The sequence below is a fragment of the Esox lucius genome, chromosome 13, assembly GCF_011004845.1.
Source record: "Esox lucius isolate fEsoLuc1 chromosome 13, fEsoLuc1.pri, whole genome shotgun sequence".
In the NCBI taxonomy this organism is placed as follows: domain Eukaryota; kingdom Metazoa; phylum Chordata; class Actinopteri; order Esociformes; family Esocidae; genus Esox; species Esox lucius.
Window position 1 is genome coordinate 32,417,363 of NC_047581.1, and position 20,379 is coordinate 32,437,741.

Genomic DNA, 20,379 nt, shown 5'->3' on the forward strand with positions numbered 1-20,379 from the left:
ACCTTCCTGATGGTTGGCCTTGGCGTGATCCAGCTGGCTCTCCAGAAAGGAAGTCTTCTCCTCTCCAGTTTCTTCTACAATGCAGAGGCCCAAAGCGCGACTGTCTCACGTTTTGTCCTCCACTCCTCCTCGGCCTCCTTCCCCTGCTCCTCCAGATGCTCCCTCAACGCACACACCCTTGACTTCCGTGGGAGCCTTTTGGCCTCAGAGGCATCTCTACTGCGGCTCTCTGTTGACAAGGTCGTAGGAGCCCCAGTGACACTTGTAGTGCTGGTAGCGCCACTAACCTGTAGGAACGGAAACACAGTAAACATGGGAGAAACAAAAGAGAACACACCAAGAACAGCCAGGGGATGCGTTCAGTGCTGTGAGGAAATCATGAACGAGCTCGCCGTGCACAGTTTAATCAGACATCACTTTAGGGCACTATTATTAGCACACTACTTAATAAGCCCTACTCAAATGTAGTGAACTGTGTAGGGAATAGGGTTTCACCTTGAACTCAGTTGACTTGGTGTTTCGTTGGTCATGCCCTAACAGTGTGTTCCTGGTTGGTGGTCTGTTTGGAGGCCTCAGAGACGTCCGGCTTCAGCCTTTCTGTCGTCATGGTCTCAGGGGGTCCTATTACACCCGGCTTGTCAACACTGCCACAGAGCTGCAGGAATGAAAAGATCAAAACATGACCGGAGCAAAGAACCCAGGAGGCCCGAGGGCACGGAGGTCTCAGATACATTAGGTCAGTTTGAACGGATTTAGCTATATGAGGCCTGTGTCCCAAATGGTGCCCCATTCTCTTCATAGTGCACTGCTTTGGAACAGGACCAATGGGTCAACCGCAGTAAAATACTTTTGTGAATAAGGTGCCATTGGGATACAGTCCTGTGCTGCTGATGATGTACTTGCTGAGGGTTGTCTGCAGGTATATGGCACTTGACAGCTTTTTGCTCCCCTCTCTACAGAAGTCCCGAATTTCTTGGGAACGGGGTGGTACACCTTGCGGGACAACTCGGCCAAGAGTTTATGGACAGTAAGAGCAGGACTTGGGTTAAACCTTGGTTGGACCTTGAGCGCAAACTGACCAAAATCCGCTTTCCATTGTATTAAAGGGAGGAACCAACCATTGTGGCCTTATTTCCATACTGTCTGTGCTTAGAGGTGACGTGCCAAAAGAAAATGTGTTGTTACATTAGCATAGACCCTGGTGACTGCAATACATTGTGAACATCTATTTAACCATGTCATGTAATACTTCAAAGCACCCAGACCTCTGAACATAATTTTACATTATTATATTATAATGTTATTTACTTTCCAGTGTGCCATAAATCCATACTTGCAACTTACTACAAAATACTTAGAACTTATAACAACCACAGAAATATGGATTAATAGCACCATGGGAATGTTTTTCTGCAAAATCCAGTGCAACACATAACCAGACATTAGATTAGAATGGAATATGTGTTGATTTTATAACATCTACACTCTCATAATGCAGAAAGAGGAAAAATGCTTGCCCTTTAAAGCGGTTTCCCAAACCAGTCGAGATCTTCAGACAGCTGTTTCACACATTTGACATTCACACATACAGTGCTGTAAAAAGGTATTGAAAATATTTTGACAGGACCTTAAACAAGCAGTTCATGTTTAAAAAATCCACAAACATTGCTGGATTTTTGTAGTTTGGCAGAGTGGGGAATTCTTTCACAGCCACCGAAGATCAACAAACACAGGGAGCTTTTGGTTGCAGCTAAAAGTGTCAAAACTAGTTATTGAGGGTACCAGGGCGATCACTTTTTCACAGGTGGGCCACTGGGCATTGCATAACTTTGTTAATTATTATAAATGTTATGGTATGTGTTTACTTAGGTTCCCAGGTTCATGACTGATAAGTGCTTAGGACAATTCTGATTGAATTGTATAAAAATCGAATAATTTAATTGTAAATATTTGTATGTTTAGTTTTATATTTAACTCTTGTTATGTTGTTGAAAAAAATTGAATGTCAGTTTTGTGAAAACTATACCCACAAAAGCTAAGTCAGATATGCTAGTTTTCGAGTAAATCACATTTGTGGAAAAATTTAGGTCATGACGGCCAGTTCATAAAACACTGTTCATATATGTTATAGCTATATAAATATTATGTATTATATGAAGTGTGGACGGAATCGATGGGTCACTGTTACCTCAACATAAAAGCACCATAAGACATACATAATTAGGGCATAATATAGCTTAGAGCTATAGCATCTGAGAGGTTGATAATCAAATCCCCGAGCTGGCAAGATCAACAGAAACTCAAACAAGACAGTAAACCCCTAAGTGTCCACTAAATAAATAATAAGCACAACATTCATCAGGATCTGAAATATGATACAGGACTTGCTTATTCCATTTTGATGCAACTTGTCTTAAATGGCACGCAATCCCTAACGTGAGAAAACCCTTTTGACTCCTGCACATTCTGAACAGTGTAATTATCTGTTTCACCTTGGATGCCGTGCAAAGGATCCAGTTGGCAACACTGTCGGCCATTAAAGAATAACAACTGAAATGGTATTTTACTCAATTCCACATTAAGTAATCACATCCATCTTCACTGACCTGCGTGTGTGTGTGTGTGTGTGTGTTGTACACAAACTATGGATTGATCACCCAAGCTAAACAATCATGTATAACTTATTGCATCATCTGTTACATTTTGGAGTCAGGGTGGGGTGTGTTTCTGTTCTGCGGTCTGCATTTTCAACCCCTGACCCATGGTTACCTCAATAATTAAATTTTTGGGGGAAAAACTCCTGTAGGCCCTAAACCACAGTTAGACAAGAGATATTGGCTTTGTGAAGCTGTTTGAAAAATAATATTGTTGTTCATTTTTAATGAAATGACATTCAAATGCCCACTTATTTTCATCGATTTTCTCATGATAATGCCATATGCTAAAAGGCATACAATTCCAAGTCTCCAATTTTAGTCCAAGTTGAGTCACTCAAACGCCCACTCAATTATTTCAATAATTCCTTGCAAAGGAGAAGTGTTTCGCTGGCAGTGCTGGCAACTTAGTAGTTGTATGGCAATTATTCACTTACTATCCTGAGAGTAATTCTTCTTCTTAACAGAATTTAAAAACAGGGCAACAGAACACTTCTTTCTTCACTGGGTACCCTACACTAGACACATTTCTGTTGATTTATAAAAGTGCCAGCCAGGCCTAAAGATAGTGGAAACAACAAAATCAAATGCAAAAGTGACGGTAGGGGTTAAGGTTAGGGTCTTGTGATTGTTACATTTCCAAATTTCCTCTCAGGGCATTCAACCCATTTTAAAAGCAAGCTCTGCCCTCTCCTTTAAGTCAACCAGTCACATTCATTTTAAATGCATTCTCTGCCCTCTCCTTTAAGTCAACTAGTCATGTTTATTTTTAATGCATGCTCTGCCCTCCTTTAAGTCAACCAGTCACATTCATTTTAAATGCAAGCTCTTCCCTCTCCTTTAAGTCAACCAGTCACATTCATTTTAAATGCAAGCTCTTCCCTCTCCTTTAAGTCAACCAGTCACATTAATTTCTGTTTTCTTGGTGAATATGCTTCCAAGTTAAGTACTACTCCCACATGCCAATAATCTGTCTATTGTCAGCAGTTAATTAATTACTAAGAGGTTGAAGAGTTTTTGTATTGTGTCAATTAATTAAGCAAAGATACAATTTAAATGCTAATTGTATAAGGATATTGGATCTAATGGACATTTTGTAAGAGACCGCAACAACTTTAAGAAAAAAGAAAATTGATATTTCAACTGTCCCTGCAGAAGTGTGTGTGGCAGCGTATGCATATTTAAAAGGCTACAGTAGCAGTCTTGCACTACATCTCACTCTTCACTGATTGCAGGCTGTTGACGTCAACGTCATTTCTCAACTAATATTTTTTATATTTTTAATAAATAGTCCAGTAACAAGTTGTGTCCATCAATCCAAAAAGACCAGAAGGCAGGACTTTGACTTTGTGTCTATGGAATATAACTTTGTGTCAACAGAATTTAGTGTAGATGACGTTTGGCCTTTGATACCGATTCCCATCATATCCAAAATCTCTGCTTACACTTTCTGCAATGTTAACAATAAGAAAAGGATCCAATAATTCTGATTAGTTCCTCATGCAAAAGTGATTTCTTGATCAGCTAGTTGGTAGTCAGTTGTGTTGATTTTCGTAAACATCCACATTTATTGGATTGACTGAACAGAGAAGAAGAGAATCTACCCAAAATAGCTTTTCTTTCTCATCCAGACCATGAAAGGGGGAATGTAGCTTCAGGATGTTAGGTTACTTTAGAGATGGATGTAATGAGGAGGTCTTAAAGGGCAGCTGATTAAACAGGAAGCAATTCTTTGACTTTTGCAGCCAGGAGCCTCACCTCTCAAACACAGAGTGAGACCTGTGGGTCTGGTCCAGGGGTGGGTTTCCACTTTGTGCAGCAGCCTGCCCTTGAGCAAGGCTCTGGTATCGTTTGGACTCCCTGACCTTGGCCAACTGTGCGTTTTGGCACCCCCAGGCCTGGGAATGAGATGCACGTCTCCAGCCTGAGGGACATCACCACATGCTCTGGGTACATCCCTCCTGCACATTTGTGGTCAGTGACTCGAAAGGTTATGCTACGCCCGGACCCAGGCCTGGCGGGGTTCTGGTGTGGTGACCAATTGTTTGTCTTTCACGTCACATTGCAGGGCACTTCTCTTAGCAGCGTCTGTCCCACTGGGTCACAGGGGCCATTTTTATGGCTTATCAGGAGCTGCCTCCCGGGGTGTGCGCTCAGTCCCCCAGGGGAGTGGCAGCATCAAGGACTCTGAAATTTGCGCAGCAGCTCGGTGGGCTTTTGGACACAGCTTTGTTATGTTCTACTACCTTGATGTCACCGCTCCCTAGCCTTGGCATATTTGCTTTTGGCAGACAGGGCTGGATGTCCTTGCAGGCTTTTTGTGGCAGGTTGCCGCAGCCCCTCAAGTCAGTGTTCCACCTCTGTACTTTGCACCGCTGTGTGTTGTCCTCTTGTGTGGCATATAGTTCACTGGTTAAATGCATAACCAAAGGATTATCCTCTCACTGCTTCAACATCTCCGCTTGGCATGTCGCCTTTGAAGGTGTTGAGCATTTCCCCTGTGACTTGAGATAATTAGCTTTATTTATTTAACTGTATATTATTTACTTGTAGTTGCTGTTTTAGGCAGTACATTTATGACGTATGTCCGCGCAGTTTATGTTTGTACATAAAAAGAAGAGTCGCGTGTTCTTGGATCTCTGTGATTGGTTGTTGTTGAATTTCTTACACACCCCCTTGCGGAAGTAAGCCAAAGTTCACCCCAATGGTTCTCACTTACAGCCAGAGATTATACATTAGGAAGATACACAAAAGGTCTTTCTCCAAAACAAATCTCAAATCATGGCAATGTTAGCTATTACAAACCATGCGCAGAAACAAGTAATCAAGTCTGAAGTTCGTATAATAACAAACTGCGCATGTGCCAACCATAAACTCAAAGCTACTCCTTCTATATAAAATCTTGCTTGTTAAAAACTGTAAAACCTGTCAGTTTGACACTTTCACGTGGCTGTAGTTTCAGCAACGTATAACATTGCTTGAATCTAGATTTTCCCTTTAGATGTCAATACAACGTAAAACTAAGCACATCTCTTTTTGTGAAACCCCCACATTCCCCGGTCTGGTCTGTCGAATCTGATTCGCATGTCTCCCGGAAGTACGGCAACAATGTGGCTCTGGGTTGGAATTATCTGTGATTTAACTGTCAATACTTCAGTCACCCTGTTTCTTCTTTCGTAGACTACCAGCCTTCAAGTCTGGGTACTAAGTAAACCCTAGAAGTGTATCATAATGTCAGCGCCTTTGACTTTCACTGGGAAAGTTGTTGTTGTCACTGGTGCCGGTGGAGGTAAAGTAAATTCAAAGCTAACTTTTAGAGTAGTTTCTTGGTTCATCTTGTTAGCTACTAGCTAGCTTGTCACGCTGTGCTAGTAATACGTTTTAGTGTTGGTGTTGTTTTACGTGTTTGTGGAAAAAAAAATTGTACCGTAGCTTGTGACCAGGGGTAATTTTATTCATCTGGTAGAATTATTGTTAACTTGCTAGTTAGCTAGCTAACTACCGATCCTAACCAGCATCAGACGAATCCAGCTAAAAGCTTGGCTAACGTTAAATGTCACAAATCGCAAGCTCAAGTTAGCACTTCGCAACGCTTAAACTTGAATCTGTCATGGCTCAAGCCATACAGAACGTAGTATAGTTTGTGAATTACATATTCTTGTATCTTAGACGACGTTATTGCAACAAAGTACCTAGCAGAGAAGCACTATACACAAAGCAACATTCGAATTTGGGTGTGCAGTACTTGGTTTAAAACATGTTAACTTTAATCACATCTTATACTCGTCTCCACAGGACTTGGTAGAGAATATGCATTGGCATTTGGTGAGAGGGGAGCGTCAGTTGTTGGTAAGTTTTGTGAATGTATATAATCTTTCACATGAAATAAACTGCCAAGGATCTTGGAAATAATGCTGTTCAGTGCTTATATCTTGGTTCAAATTCTCTTCTCCATTTACAGTTAATGACCTTGGAGGCGATATTAAAGGGGGAGGGAAGAGCTCTGCTGCTGCTGATAAAGTCGTAGAAGAGATTAAATCCAAGGGAGGCAAGGCCGTGGCAAACTATGGTGGGTAGTTTGGGCCAATATCTCACTCCATTTGAACCTTTGCACTTTGGTCTTAGGATACATGGGAATGTTACTGGGGAGGAACACAGAGCCTTGAATGTGGTCTCAGTTTTCATTCTGTCTTTATTTTCATTCCTTCCTATGACTGATGGTTTCCTAAGTCAAACAACTAGGCAATGGTCAATAAACACATGCAGAACTGTTTTAATAGCATTGTATCAGCTGTTAAGAGAAGCAGCGCTGCTGCTTATCCACTATTTGACGTTTCCCTTTTCCATGGCCACCCCTTAAGAGGATGGACTGGTTTCCTTGCACACCTTGGTTCTGCCTTTTGGGGTTATATTATCCTGTTAGTCAACCTGCTCATATTTTGCCACAGATTCTGTAGAGGATGGTGAGAAAGTGATCCAAACTGCCCTTGATGCTTTTGGAAGAATAGGTGCGTATTCTGACACCAGATTGAATACAATAGATGGATTTAGAACATGCATAGATGGATTTAGAACATGCATAGATGGATTTAGAACATGCATAGATGGATTTAGAACATGCATAGATGGATTTAGAACATGCATAGATGGATTTAGAACATGCATAGATGAGTGCGTAAATGGGTTATTTTGGTATATAAAGCATTTTGTGATGGTAACTGACATTATCATTTCAGAATTTTGCGATTATATGAACAGATGTGTTGCTTATTTTTTCAGATATTGTTGTAAATAATGCTGGGTAAGTATGCATTTCATGTTAATCCTTTCCCCCTTTTCCAGAATTAATATCAACCCTTTTTGCTAACTAACTATAATATTTTAGATAAGCATATTACATTCTCTTACATTTTTTAAAAATCTCTTCTATATCTGATTGAAAACAGATTAATTAAAATTCAGATAAGATATGGGGGTGTGGGGTTGGTGGGCTGGGTGGAAGGGGAAGTGTGGAAATGGAGGTACCATGCTTTTTGTCTGTGCACTGTTGTGTTCCCAAGAAGGGAAATAGAGTCACAGGAAAACGATAAGGTCTAGGTTAGGGATTCTCAACTCCAAGCCTGGGGACCCAGGCTACTGCTTGTTTACCTATTCTGCCTGATAGGTCATAGCATTCACCTGGTGTTCCAAGTATAATTTAGTCAATATTTTGAGGGCTAGAATGAAAACCAGCAGTACTTTGGGTCCCAGGGCCTGGAGTTGAGAATCACTGGTCTAGGTCTTCATTAAGACTGTGTGGTGACTTTGTAGATCCTTGAGGCTCTATTTTGGAGTCATTTATCATAGTAATTTTTATATATAAAAAGATATTAGCCAGCAGTAGTTATTGATGCAGAAGCATAAATGATAAAAAAAAAGCAATGTTTTTTTTGGGGGGGGGAGGGTTGAAGATTAATGGCATGGACAAAATGATGGGCACCCTGGAGATTAAGTTGCACAGCCTTTGGCCAAAGTAACTGCAGGCTAAGGAATCTAGTAGTCATTGTTGATCTAGCAGCATGTTTTTACAGGCAAGTAGGTCCACTCTTCAGCCGTGATCTGCTCTTCAGTTTAAGTGGTACACTTCCAGTGGGTGTTTTCTGATCTCACCATATATGGGAGACCCACAACCTTCTAATATTTCAACACTGGGATGAACATTGAACAGCTGTAACACCTGATAATAAATTATTGTATGATGCCTTTAACACAGTCAGGGTTTCCAGTAACAGTCAGAACAGCAAGCCGACAGCACATTTTTTATTTTTAGGAATGTTTTTATTTGGTTGTCAGTAAAAGCCTGTTCAAATCCTGCTAAAGAATGCATACTGTTATTTGTTTAATTGGTTCATAGAACTTCTAGGCTTTTGTTAGGTGGATTGTTAAGATGTTCCACCAGGCTTTTTTGTGAGTATGAAAGCAGTGGAGCTTTCCTATGTACCAACAACCAAATAAAGTGCAAATAGAAAACACAACATCCTGCCTACAGTGAGTTGCAGGGGAGGAATGACAATACTGCTTTGCTGTCTCTGGTTGTGCAGGCCCTGCCTGTGTCCAAGACATCAGTATGAAATCAGCAGAGAATGGAGGGGTTTTGTAGTGCAATGTTCAACCCAGTGTCCAAGCCTTTTCTCTGGTGATACTTGAGGGTCTTCCAATGCAGCAACATCCCCCAAATGCACATAGAGCAATATATAATGTTGGCCTGTTCTCTAAGAAATAAAGGGCAATAGCTTTCATTTATTTATTTGAAGGATACTTCGGGATCGGTCCTTTGGCAGAACAAGTGATTTGGATTGGGGTAAGACAATGTTTTTTTTGTTGTTTTTTTCTCACAGCACAAACATTAATTCTTCCTCTGGCTGGGATGATCTGTTTTATGAAGGAGACGATTCTGATTTGACAGTTCTATGGATTGAGTAGTGAATGTGTATCAGACTTCATTCAAAGTTTCGAAAAAAGAACTTCTGATTAGAGCCCCTAATATTTGATCCGTTCCGGTCTGTCCATATAATCTGTTTTATTATAGGACCTGAAAAGCATGACTGATCATGGATGATAATTGAGTGTTGGTATCCTTTATTTCAGACCTTATCCATAGAGTCCACCTGAGAGGCTCGTTCATGGTGACTAGAGCTGCCTGGAACCACATGAAGAATCAGAAGTTTGGGAGGTAATATTCTGTGCAGTGAAGGTCAGTTCTCAGACCCAGCACCCTGTAACCTATGCAAGGAAGTAGAGTTGATTGTTCTGCCCCTCAGGTGGCAGACCTGGCACTCTCGTAGATCAGTATGGATTTAATCTCTTGTGGAGGGATTAAACGGCTATAATCTGTCATGGCTCACATAGAATTATGTGATTACGAGCGGCTGTGGATCCTGGCTTTGAGTTTTTTTACATTGCTTATTCAGACGAATCCGGACAAAGGCGGAGCTTAAACGGGAGTGGTGATTTTCAGGCCTCTGTGTGGATACTAAATGGCGTTCACTAGCCTAGATTTTGTAGCCACTACATAACAAACAATCAAGAAGCCTTTTTTTTTTGGCCATGATAAACACAGGTGAAATTAGGGGTTTTGCCAAGAGAGAGAGAGGAGAGAGGTATACCCTTTTGAGAGGTATGACACTCCTTTTAGTTGTGAAACTGGAAATGACTAACTTTATTGCCTTCTAGAAGCCTTTATGGAATACCCACCACTGTGTTGCTGTCACCTGGTCTGTCGTTTGAAATATTTTGTACTCAGTCAACACCGCGTGTTATGCAAAGCACATGCCGAACAACGGTTAGCGGATAGCAGTGGTGGTTCATAGCTAGTGGAGGGCTTTGTACGTCCGTTGAAGGTTTTGGCACAAGTCTGTCCCGCCACTAGATTAGGGAAATACTCCATACTCATGATTTGCTTTTGACCATCGAAATAAAGAGTGACAGAGAAAACGCCCCTGAGAGACACGGTCGATTTTGTTTTAAGGCGGAGGTTCCAGGCGTGAAGCAGCCTGTTATTGTGTTCTGTTTTGTTTTCTTGCTACTGCCAATCACCTGAAGCAGCCGTGGCGCATCGATTCACCACCGTCTCCTCGTATCAGACTGACGTGTTATGGTGCCCGGTCTCTTCCCAGGATCATCATGACCTCATCGGCAGCTGGCATCTACGGCAACTTTGGGCAGGCGAACTACAGTGCGGCGAAGCTGGGCCTCGTAGGGCTGGCCAACACCCTGGCCATCGAGGGCCAGAAAAACAACATCCACTGCAACACCATCGCACCGATGGCTGGTTCACGTCTCACGCAGACTGTTATGCCCCAAGGTCCGAGGCACACACACCGCTCACATAGGCTGAGCTGCACCCGTTACTGGGTCATCCTGTTCAGGCACATTGATTTAATCTAATTGGGTACGATTGCAATGTGTTGCGTTGATGTACGGTACACGGCGACGCTAAAAGTTACTTTCTGTTGCCACGCGAATGTGCTCACAAATTTAAATAAACACTGAGGGATTATATGGTCTGAGAAATTAGCACATTTGACATCTAATGAGGTGTTGCAGATTGCTTTGGAGCGCTTCTGCTTGGGACACTGGCATCTTATCTTCCCTGGCATCTGCCTTTGTCCTATCCCTACCCAGTATGAAAGCTCAGTGTGATATTGTCATTGCCATACATTTTATGGCGCCCCACTCCCACAAGAAACGTGTTTATGAAATCAGAGAAGGGCTGTTCTATCACCATTATTTGTATAATGTTTCAGGTTATTATAATTATTATTGTAATTAGCAACACCCCTCTTCTGTTGTAGATCTCTCTGAGTCCTTGAAAGCTGAATATGTGGCTCCTCTGGTTTTATGGCTGTCTCATGACCAGTGTCAGGAAAATGGAGGCCTGTTCGAGGTTTGTAAGGAGCCTTTGTAGAATGTTCACTTATTTGTTAAGTCTTCTGGAATCGAAATGCGGAATGAATGTTCAAGCCGCTGTCATCGCCTTTAATTTGACGACCGTCAGACATGATATGTTTCTGCATGAGCGATGTGCTGGGTCATAGGAGAATGAAGTAGTAGAGGTCATACCGCGCCTTTACCATACCGCGCCTTTACCATACCGCGTCTTTACCATACCGCGCCTTTACCATACTGTACCTCTACTATACCACACTTACCATACCGCACCTTTACCATACTGTACTGTGTGGCATCAGCTTCTTCCAAATGGTCACAGATTTTTCTGTTCTCACTCTCTCAAGGTTGGTGCCGGCTGGATCGGAAAATGTGAGTCGAATGGATTGTTTTGTTTGGAGTATTTACACCATTGTACAATGTTCTATTTCTACAAGTGTGCATGTGGGTGTGTGTGTCTTTGCAGTGCGCTGGGAGCGTTCACAGGGATGTATCGTGAGGCAGAAAAATCAGGCCATGTCTCCTGAAGCTGTCCGAGACCAGTGGGACCACATCTGTGACTTCACTAATGCCACGAAACCTTCAACCATCAATGGTAACCACGCAAAGCCACGCAAAAAACGAGACCATGACTCAAATCAGTCGGAAATTCGCAGACAGAGAGAGAGAGGCCGTCGCCGTGTTGCTTGATCCCTGGATTAGACCACATGCAGTGAATGTGTGACTGGTCAGGTCACACCATCATTTGACTGTTTTTCCCTGGTGATTGGTCAAATGTGCGAGCCCTCGTTTAGTTTAATATTCAAGGAACGACAGATCCCCCCCCCCTCCCCCAAGGGAACCCTGGAGGGGATGGGTGAGACTGGCTAATAAAACCAGCTCCTTGATTCCACCCGAGAAGCTGTAGTGAGAGAACCTCCCCGGTGAACAAACCTAGTGGCTGTTCTGACACGGAACGCAAATTTCACCGCCCCCTTGTTTTTTTTTTTATTAGGAGAGCAGTACAGTGTTAGGTGGAGCCCCACAGGGTCAGGCACAGAGGACAGTGAGGCAAGCGTTCGTCATTATTCTCCCCAGCCTCCCCAGGAGTGGCTCATTACAGTTACTCGCTACCTTATTAGCGGTCCTGTTTCCGTCTTTGTTCTGTGACTGCATCACGGAGTGACTGTAATCAGCCCCCCTCTTCCCCCCCTGTCTCCCATCAGGGTCCCTGGCCACGCTGGTGGAGGTGCTGTCACGAGTGGAGACGGAGGAGGGCGTCGCCCCTAACCCCGCCCGCGGTGCGGCCGGCGCCCCCGCTGCTCCCAGCCCTGATCCGGTGAGCGCTGCGCGGTCAGCCGTGTCGCGGTGACGTCATGGTGGCAGATGGGGCCCGGTAATGGCTGCTCAGTGGTCGCCGCGCTGCGGAGCGCTGTGTCTCCTGCGACATCTGCTAGGAGTGTCTTTTTGAAACCGAGTGTCCGTGGCTCAAAGTCAGACTGGCCGCGGAGTCTGTCCCCAGCCGACCTGCTCGGCCTGTTTCTGTCTGGGGCTGTGATGAGTAACAGCACGGTTCGTTTTACCGCACACTGAGCTGATGGCGACTGTGTTTCTCCTTCAGATGGAGGCGGTCGGGCGGAGGCTCCCGGAAATGACCTTCAGCTACTCCCACATGCAGTGCATTTTGTACGCCCTGGGTGTGGGCATGTCCACCAGGGAGAACGACCACCTGAAATTCCTGTACGAGGGCCACGAAGACTTCTGCGTCCTGCCCACCTTTGGAGTTATCCCATCCCTGGGCTCTTTGATGGATGGGGGGTTGGGCTCCTTGCCTGGACTCAACATTGATTTCACCAGGGTAAAATATGTTCTGTTGTTTGCAGAATACCAAAAACTGGAACGGCTACTCTGTTCATCGTTATAACTTATTTTTTATTTGTTTCTTTTGCAGTTGTTGCACGGAGAGCAATATCTGGAGGTTTTCAAACCGTTACCCACCTCTGGTAAGTGTGCCCGTCTTTGATTTAAAATATCTCTGAGCACAACATTTTCTGTTGACAAAAGCCTGTCTTTTAAAATAATGTGTCTGTGTTTGCAGGAACCCTGACCTCTCAGGCTACAATAGCAGACGTGCTGGATAAAGGATCTGGAGCAGTCATTCTCCTGGATGGTTTGTTTACTGTTTTTTCCAGAGATATAGGGTGAATACTTTAGTTAATCTTGTGCCAGGGTACATGAGAATGACTATTAGGTTAACATTTCACAGGGTAAGGGCTTGACATTGCTATTACAAATATACTTTTTGAATTTAGAATAAAGCCTATATTGAATCAATCTCGGAATCCTTTTAGAAAAACATTAAATTGTATTTTCTCTACAAATTCTATTAGTAAAAAAAACAGTACATGCACAATTTACCGGATGTACACCAAGGCAGTAACAAATATGGGTGGTCTCAGGAATCGAACCCACTACCCTTGTGATGCAGGTGCCCTGCTCTATCGACTAAGTAACGCACATTGTCTTTGTCCACAGTCCACACATACAGTGGGAAAGAGTTGCTGTGCTACAACCAGTTTTCTCTGTTCATCGTGGGGGCTGGAGGCTTCGGGGGACGGAGAACGTCAGATAAAGCAGTGGTAACAGGCAGTCTCCTGACCACACCGACGAATTCCCGAAGTTTCAGAAATAGTACCACTACTTTGCATGGGGCTGAAATGTCTCTCGACCTAACGTCTGTTTCAGAGCCCCGTTGCCCCTCCGAAGAGAGATCCTGACGTGGTGGTGACAGACGCCACAACCAGGGACCAGGTGTGTTCTCTATTTGTATCTTTACCCCCCCCCCCCCCCCCCCGGTACCGTCTTCCGCACCAGAGCACGGGCCCAGCGTCGGCCCGGAGCTTAGCGTGGCGTCCCCGCGTGGGGTTTTTATGTAACCGGCGTGAAACAGGCGTGTAAACATGATGTTGACGCCACTCTTCCAGGCTGCCTTGTATCGCCTGAGTGGAGACTGGAACCCTCTGCATATTGACCCGAGCTTCGCCGCAATGGGAGGTAAGCCGTCCCGCTTGGGGCCAAATCACGTCCTCTCTTTGTCATGGCAACGGATGACCGACACGGAGGTGACCGGCGTGCACGGACAGATCTGTGACAGCACTGTGTGTCACTCACGTTCAAGACCTTAATGCATGGGGTTCCCGAAGTTTTTGGGCCGACGGCCGCGTTTCCATATCTAAACGTTATTGCGACCCCAACCATGTGAAGAAAAATGATATAGTCGTTATTTTTTTTATTTGAGGCTGCCTTAATGCCTGTCCAAAACAAAATGCAGATATTTTCTCACTTTCAGGATTCAAAGCCCCTATTCTCCATGGCCTGTGCTCCTTCGGATTCGCTGCTAGACACGTGCTGAAGCAGTACGCCGACAACGATGTCTCTAGATTCAAGTCCATCAAGGTGAAGTGTGATCTTGGCAGTGAAAGTCCCCTCTCTTTTTGAAAGTTTATTACGGTTATAGGTGAATAAGTCTTGCAGTTAGACTTAAAAAAACAAAACAGTACAATACCTAACTCGGCTTAAGGTTTTGTGTAATAGGACTGGGATGTATGGGTGACTGGCATTTAAATATCCACAGAGGGTACGGGCTAAACTAAATAATGTAAACATAATCCACTGTGTTTGAAAGTCCTGCTTTTCTCCTGGTCATTGCCTCCTGTCGCCCAGGTTCGCTTTGTGAAGCCGGTGCTGCCTGGCCAGTCCCTGCAGACCGAGATGTGGAAAGAAGGAAACAGGGTTCACATCGAATGCAAAGTAATCCGTTTTATCATTGTTGTACTACTGGGTTAATAGTGACACGTTAAAATGCTGCGCAGGACGTTCTGATTGAACTGATTGACCTCCCGTCTTGTCAGGTCAAAGAGACTGGTGCCGTGGTTCTGTCGGGGGCCTATGTGGACCTGCATGCTACTACAGGGGACGCCCCACACGGTCTCCCTGAGGTATAGTAGTCCAGAACACGGTATTCTTGTTATGAACAAACCCAAAGGTGCAAATTGCCTGTCACCAGGGTTATTATAGTGGAGGTCGCCTTAACGCAGGGGTTCCTGCGTTTTTCACAAAACAAAATGAAGTGAAATAAATCTCTTGCATTCTGGAAAATGCAGATGTTTTGACCAGATACAATTTAAAATTGCAAGTTCCAACTTTTTATTGTTAAAATTGTTTTCTGGAAACTCTGATCGTCCAAACGTTAGCTCTTTGGTCTGAATCTAATCTCCTCCCCCGCCTGCATTTCTGTGCCGTGTGGAGAGATTGTGTGAACCTTAGCTCCTTGCTCCTTTTCCCCCTGTGTTTCTGTGCCGTGTGTGTGTGTGTGAACCTTAGCTCCTTGCTCCTTTTCCCCGTGTGTGTGTGTGTGTGTGTGTGTGAAGCTTAGCTCCTTGCTCCTTTCTCCCCCTGTGTTTCTGTGGAGTGTGTGAAGCTTAGCTCCTTGCTCCTTTCTCCCCCTGTGTTTCTGTGGAGTGTGTGAAGCTTAGCTCCTTGCTCCTTTCTCCCCTGCGTTTCTGTGCCGTGTGGAGTGTGTGTGGTGGGAGGAGCTGTGAGTTGACGTGTCCATTTTATTAGTTAACATTTGTTACTTTCATCCCACTCATCTATACAGTAACCTTTCATAGGTTAACACCTAAGACTAGCTAGTTTAATATTAGTAGAGGATTTAATAAAATTATGTATGTTTGGAACCTTACATAAATAAACAACTCTGAAACCGAAAAACACACTTTGTTAATAAAATGCAGACTTTTGCAGGGAGGAAGTCCTCATTAGAATGTATTAATCAACCATATCATACTAGTTTCTGTAGGTAGACAAATTAAATCAAATAAACACTTAAAATGTATTTTGAAAATGAAGAATTATGAAAACTAATGCAACCTCTGTTTTCAGACAATTATATTTGTTGTTTCAATTTCCATTTTAAAATTCTTGTTTTTTCCAGTAAGTTTTCTAATCGTTTTAGTTTCAGTTTATATTTTCAGATATCTACTTAATTTTTTAAAATATATTCTAAATGAAATTGGTAATTGGAAACGGCTGTTAGTGCTAATCTATGAATAACTGAAGGCAGCATATCTTCATGTTTTCTCTATGTAGCTGCCTTGAGTAGAAAAACACACATTGAAAGTGTCCTAGTTTCTTTCAACTACTTAAATTATTCAACCAATGTACTTGACCCTTTAGATGTGAAGGGGGAAAGATGTTGATGATGAAGGGGGAAAGTGTTGTTTGACAAATGATAACAAACACTAATAGCAGTCCACAAGAAAGGGGTTTTACACCGATCAGCCATAACATTATGACCACCTGCCTAATAATGTGTAGGTCCCCCTTTTGCCACCAAAACAGCCCTGACCCGTCGAGGCATGGACCCCACTTGATCTCGGGAAGGTGTGCTGTGGTATCTGGCACCAAGACGTTAGCAGCAGATCCTTTAAGTCCTGTAAGTTGCAAGGTGGGGCCTCCATGGATCAGACCTGTTTGTCCAGCACATCCCACAGATGCTTGATTGGATTGAGATCTGGGGAATTTGGAGGCCAACTCAACATCTTGAACTCGTTGTGTTCCTCAAACCATTCCTGAACCATTTTTGCTTTGTGGCAGGGAGCATTATCCTGCAGAATGACCCCATATGCAACAAACTGCAATACACTGGGTGTTCTGACACTTTTCTTACAGTACCAGAATGACCTTTTTCTGCAATTTGAGCTACAGTAGCTCGTCTGTTGGGTCAGACCACGTGGGCCAGCCTTTGCTCCCCACGGTCATCAGTGAGCCTTGGCTGCCTGTCGCCGGTTCACAGATTTTCCTTTCTTGGACATCTTTTGATAGGTACTGACAACTGCAGACCAGGAACACCCCACAAGGGCTGCAGTTTTGGAGATGCTCTGACCCAGTCGTCTAGCCATCACAATTTGGCCCTTGTCAAAGTTGCTCAGATCCTTACACTTGCCAATTTGTCCTGCTTCTAACACATCAACTTTGAGGACAGAATGTTCACTTGCTTCCTAATATATCCCACCCACTGACAGGTGGCATGATAAAAAGATTATCAGTGTTATTTACTTCACCTGTCAGTGGTCATAATGTTATGGCTCATCGGTATATGTCTGCTTTTATGTATGGAATTGCAGGACAGTTCATCCAAAGAAACTGTCATTCTGTATAAACCTACCCTGCAATTCATTCACCAACCAGTTTGTTTTGGACACTTCTAGTTCTAGATGACCCCTCTTTGATTATCATACACTTTTTTTTTTATTTCAGATTCCAAAAAAATAATTGCACATTCCCAAGTGCAGTGTCAGTCTTAGTTTTGTGTACTATTATAACCATCCTTATGAAAGACTCCTTTGCTGTTTTGAACCCTCCTAGGTTGATGCACTCAAAAGTGAGCTGGTGTTTGCTGAGATCGGTCGTCGCATCAAGGACCTTGGGGCTGAGATGGTCAAGAAGGTCAATGCTGTCTTTGGCTGGGAGATCACCAAAGGGGGAAACACTGTAGCCCAGTGGAGTAAGTTAACCCTGCTGGCTTTACAAGTACATTGGCCAGGCACAAATCCAGTGACTTTTTTTCTCTCTCATTGAACACTGTGCGTGTGTGTGTGTGTGTGTGTGTGTGGGGGGGGTTGGCTGATGCAAGCAAGAAGCAAGAAAATAGCCTGATAACAGACAAACTCCTTGAATGTCAGATTTCAAGTTTGCAGGTTTCTAAAAAAGCTGATGATTTGATGTCTGTCTGTCTGTCTGTCTGAGTGTGTGTGCCTGAATTCCTATCAAATGCAGGACTGGTTTGAGTTTGACACTTACAAAGTGGTCAATAGGTGAATATTTTTTATATGCTTTCATTTGGGTTAGCTTTAGACACAGGGTTAGGTTTGGGTTAAGTGTTTATAATGTGGATATTGCTTTTTCCTGTTTAAGTGTCGTCTAAGACAAAACCATTTTTTGCAATTGAAGTGTTTTCATTGTGCATTTTAGTTTAGAACTAAGCTTGATCTGTAGGGGGGGGGGTGGCCTTTTAGACCTGGGCAGGGTGTGACAATGACATTTGAAAGTACAGCCTCAGGAGACTACGAGGGCAACTGACCCATGTTGTAAATGCCTCAGCCATAGTTTTTTCCCCCCTTCTGTCTGTCACTCTGTCTTCAGCCATCGATTTGAAAACTGGAAATGGAGCCTTGCACCAGGGCCCCTACAGCGGTAAACCAGACGTGACCTTCACTGTATCTGATGAGGACTTCATGGCGGTGGCACAGGGACAGCTAAACCCTCAGAAGGTGGGTTGGGGTCAGGAGCTGGAGTCCGATTGAAAAGCCTCGCAACATTTATAAATATCACTTCAGAAGGCTGCAAGATTAGAGTCAGCAGAGACTGCTGTAACTGTATCGCTGCCTAACACTTAGTCATTCTTTGTGAAGGGGGGGCACTGTCAAACAACGACGGGGGGGGGGGGGGAGGGGGGTGGCGGGGGCCATTGCCTGAGTAATTGGCCTGTAGAAATGTAGCCCCTTCTCATTCGTAGCGTTATGAATGGATGCAAGGACTCACAAGCTCTTATGACAATTATAGTTTCAACTGTGAGGCTACGGTTTCATTGTAGGTACATTTAGGTAAAACAAACTCCTATATTTGGGTGTCAGATGGGGTATGAGAATTGAACTATGTTGTTTGATAAGTTATGTTTTTCAAGAATTGGTAGGTGAAATTGAATTCATCTTATATAAATACCGGTATACCTACTCACAAACTCAGTGTTCTTGCTCTAAACATTTTGTGATGGGAGTGACCTAGATTTCTTTGTCTTTTTTTGTTATATGAATTTAGATCCAGAAAGCCCTGAATTTAAGAACATAGCTGTTGACATGTAATATTTCTCATAGTGCATAGAGATTTCTTTTTTACTTTTATTCCACAGACTAAAGTGAATATGTGACCTGAAACACATTATGTATTCTTCCAGGCATTCTTTGCAGGCAAGCTGAAAGTACGAGGAAACGTCATGCTTAGCCAGAAGCTGGAGGTGATTCTCAAAGACTATGCTAAGCTGTGAGGCAGAGCTGTTCTGCTCACAGGGGAACTGCTCAATCAGTTACCATGTCGTCGCTTCACAGAGGAAAGGCGCATTATTAATTTTGCGTGTCTGACCTGAATTTATACTGCAGCAGCGGAAGTCAAATGACTGGAATATGTCATGATTGTTTTGCCCAGTGACTGTCATTTCAACTAATCAACTGATGGATACCATACTCTAAAAGATCATAGTCTAATATGATGTTAGGTGACAGATTGAGATCATGAGATTCATAATTGACTTTAACTGAGACTTTGCTCTTAGAAGGTAATACATGTTACCCATGCTTATTAACTGTCAAAGCCCTTGATGTCAATAAGGAAAGTGCTGATGTCCAGTTACAATTAAATGCTGATTGTAGGTGGAGTTTCTAGTCTGATGTTCTCTCCCAAAGCCAAGCCGGATGAGTGCGTGAGACCCAGATATAACGGAGATGTAGGACACCGATTGGCTCAGCAGAATGTGCCACAGCATATGTGGACACTGGAGCTGCGTTTAAACAGGCAGCACAACACTGATCCCCTCCCCACCAATTGCTCTTTTAAACCAATAATTTCAGATCTTTTCAAATCAGATTAGACCATTTGGAAGCTCAGTTAGTGCAATAAAGGTCCGAGTTGGGCTACTTGTGTAAATGGACAGCAGAATGGGCTGGGGATGACTCCTGTTTCCAGGGCAGTGACGAGCACAAGACATGAAACCATCTGCAGCTATGCTTACCACTGCTCCCAGATTAGTTCTTAGCGATTGTTGGATTTTATTGATGGGGCCAGAGAACTGGTATTTCATTTTTTGCATTCTGGGATTTCTTGTCACTGGTTGTAAAAGTGGTGATGTGGTTAGCCAAAATGGGTCCCTGGAAATAGTGTAATATGTCATTTATGTACTGATGTGGTTACTTCGGTGTGTCAGTGATGCTAACAGATTATACAAATAACATCCATCCCAAAATTGTGCGGGGGGGGGCGCGTAAAGCATTATTCACAATACTCCCAGACTGTATCTTTGTGACTGTAGCTTCTCTTTTGAAATGCATGTAAGATAATCCTATACAACATGTAAACAAAAAAAAATTGCTATAAAGTGTTGGTTTGGCATAACATGGTGATGGATGAGTGACCATCACCACACTACCACATTAATTTCTAATAAATCTCATCTACTTTTATCATAACACTTGTGGAATTCATT

General features: G+C 43.3%; 1 protein-coding gene across 1 annotated transcript; it reads left to right on the forward strand.

Moving 5' to 3' along the window:
- Nucleotides 1-5,755: 5,755 nt before the first annotated feature.
- On the forward strand, nucleotides 5,756-20,362 carry hsd17b4 (hydroxysteroid (17-beta) dehydrogenase 4). The gene is made up of 24 exons (XM_010877059.5): nucleotides 5,756-5,943; nucleotides 6,450-6,503; nucleotides 6,616-6,723; nucleotides 7,103-7,162; nucleotides 7,434-7,455; nucleotides 8,948-8,994; nucleotides 9,282-9,366; nucleotides 10,310-10,497; nucleotides 10,988-11,079; nucleotides 11,429-11,453; nucleotides 11,548-11,676; nucleotides 12,287-12,399; nucleotides 12,682-12,918; nucleotides 13,012-13,063; nucleotides 13,159-13,230; nucleotides 13,596-13,699; nucleotides 13,806-13,871; nucleotides 14,045-14,114; nucleotides 14,410-14,516; nucleotides 14,784-14,870; nucleotides 14,972-15,058; nucleotides 17,490-17,628; nucleotides 18,267-18,394; nucleotides 19,078-20,362. Exons 1-24 carry the CDS (start codon nucleotides 5,886-5,888, stop codon nucleotides 19,165-19,167), a joined length of 2,220 nt encoding a protein of 739 aa, XP_010875361.2. The 5' UTR covers nucleotides 5,756-5,885; the 3' UTR covers nucleotides 19,168-20,362.
- Nucleotides 20,363-20,379: the final 17 nt, after the last annotated feature.

Bases quoted from the DNA above. Each gene is read 5' to 3' on its own strand.
- hsd17b4 (XM_010877059.5), top strand. From the start codon at position 5,886: ATGTCAGCGCCTTTGACTTTCACTGGGAAAGTTGTTGTTGTCACTGGT. The intron at 13,700-13,805 runs GTAACAGGCAGT...CGTCTGTTTCAG, and splicing joins GAACGTCAGATAAAGCAGTG to AGCCCCGTTGCCCCTCCGAA. The intron at 17,629-18,266 runs GTAAGTTAACCC...CTCTGTCTTCAG, and splicing joins AAACACTGTAGCCCAGTGGA to CCATCGATTTGAAAACTGGA.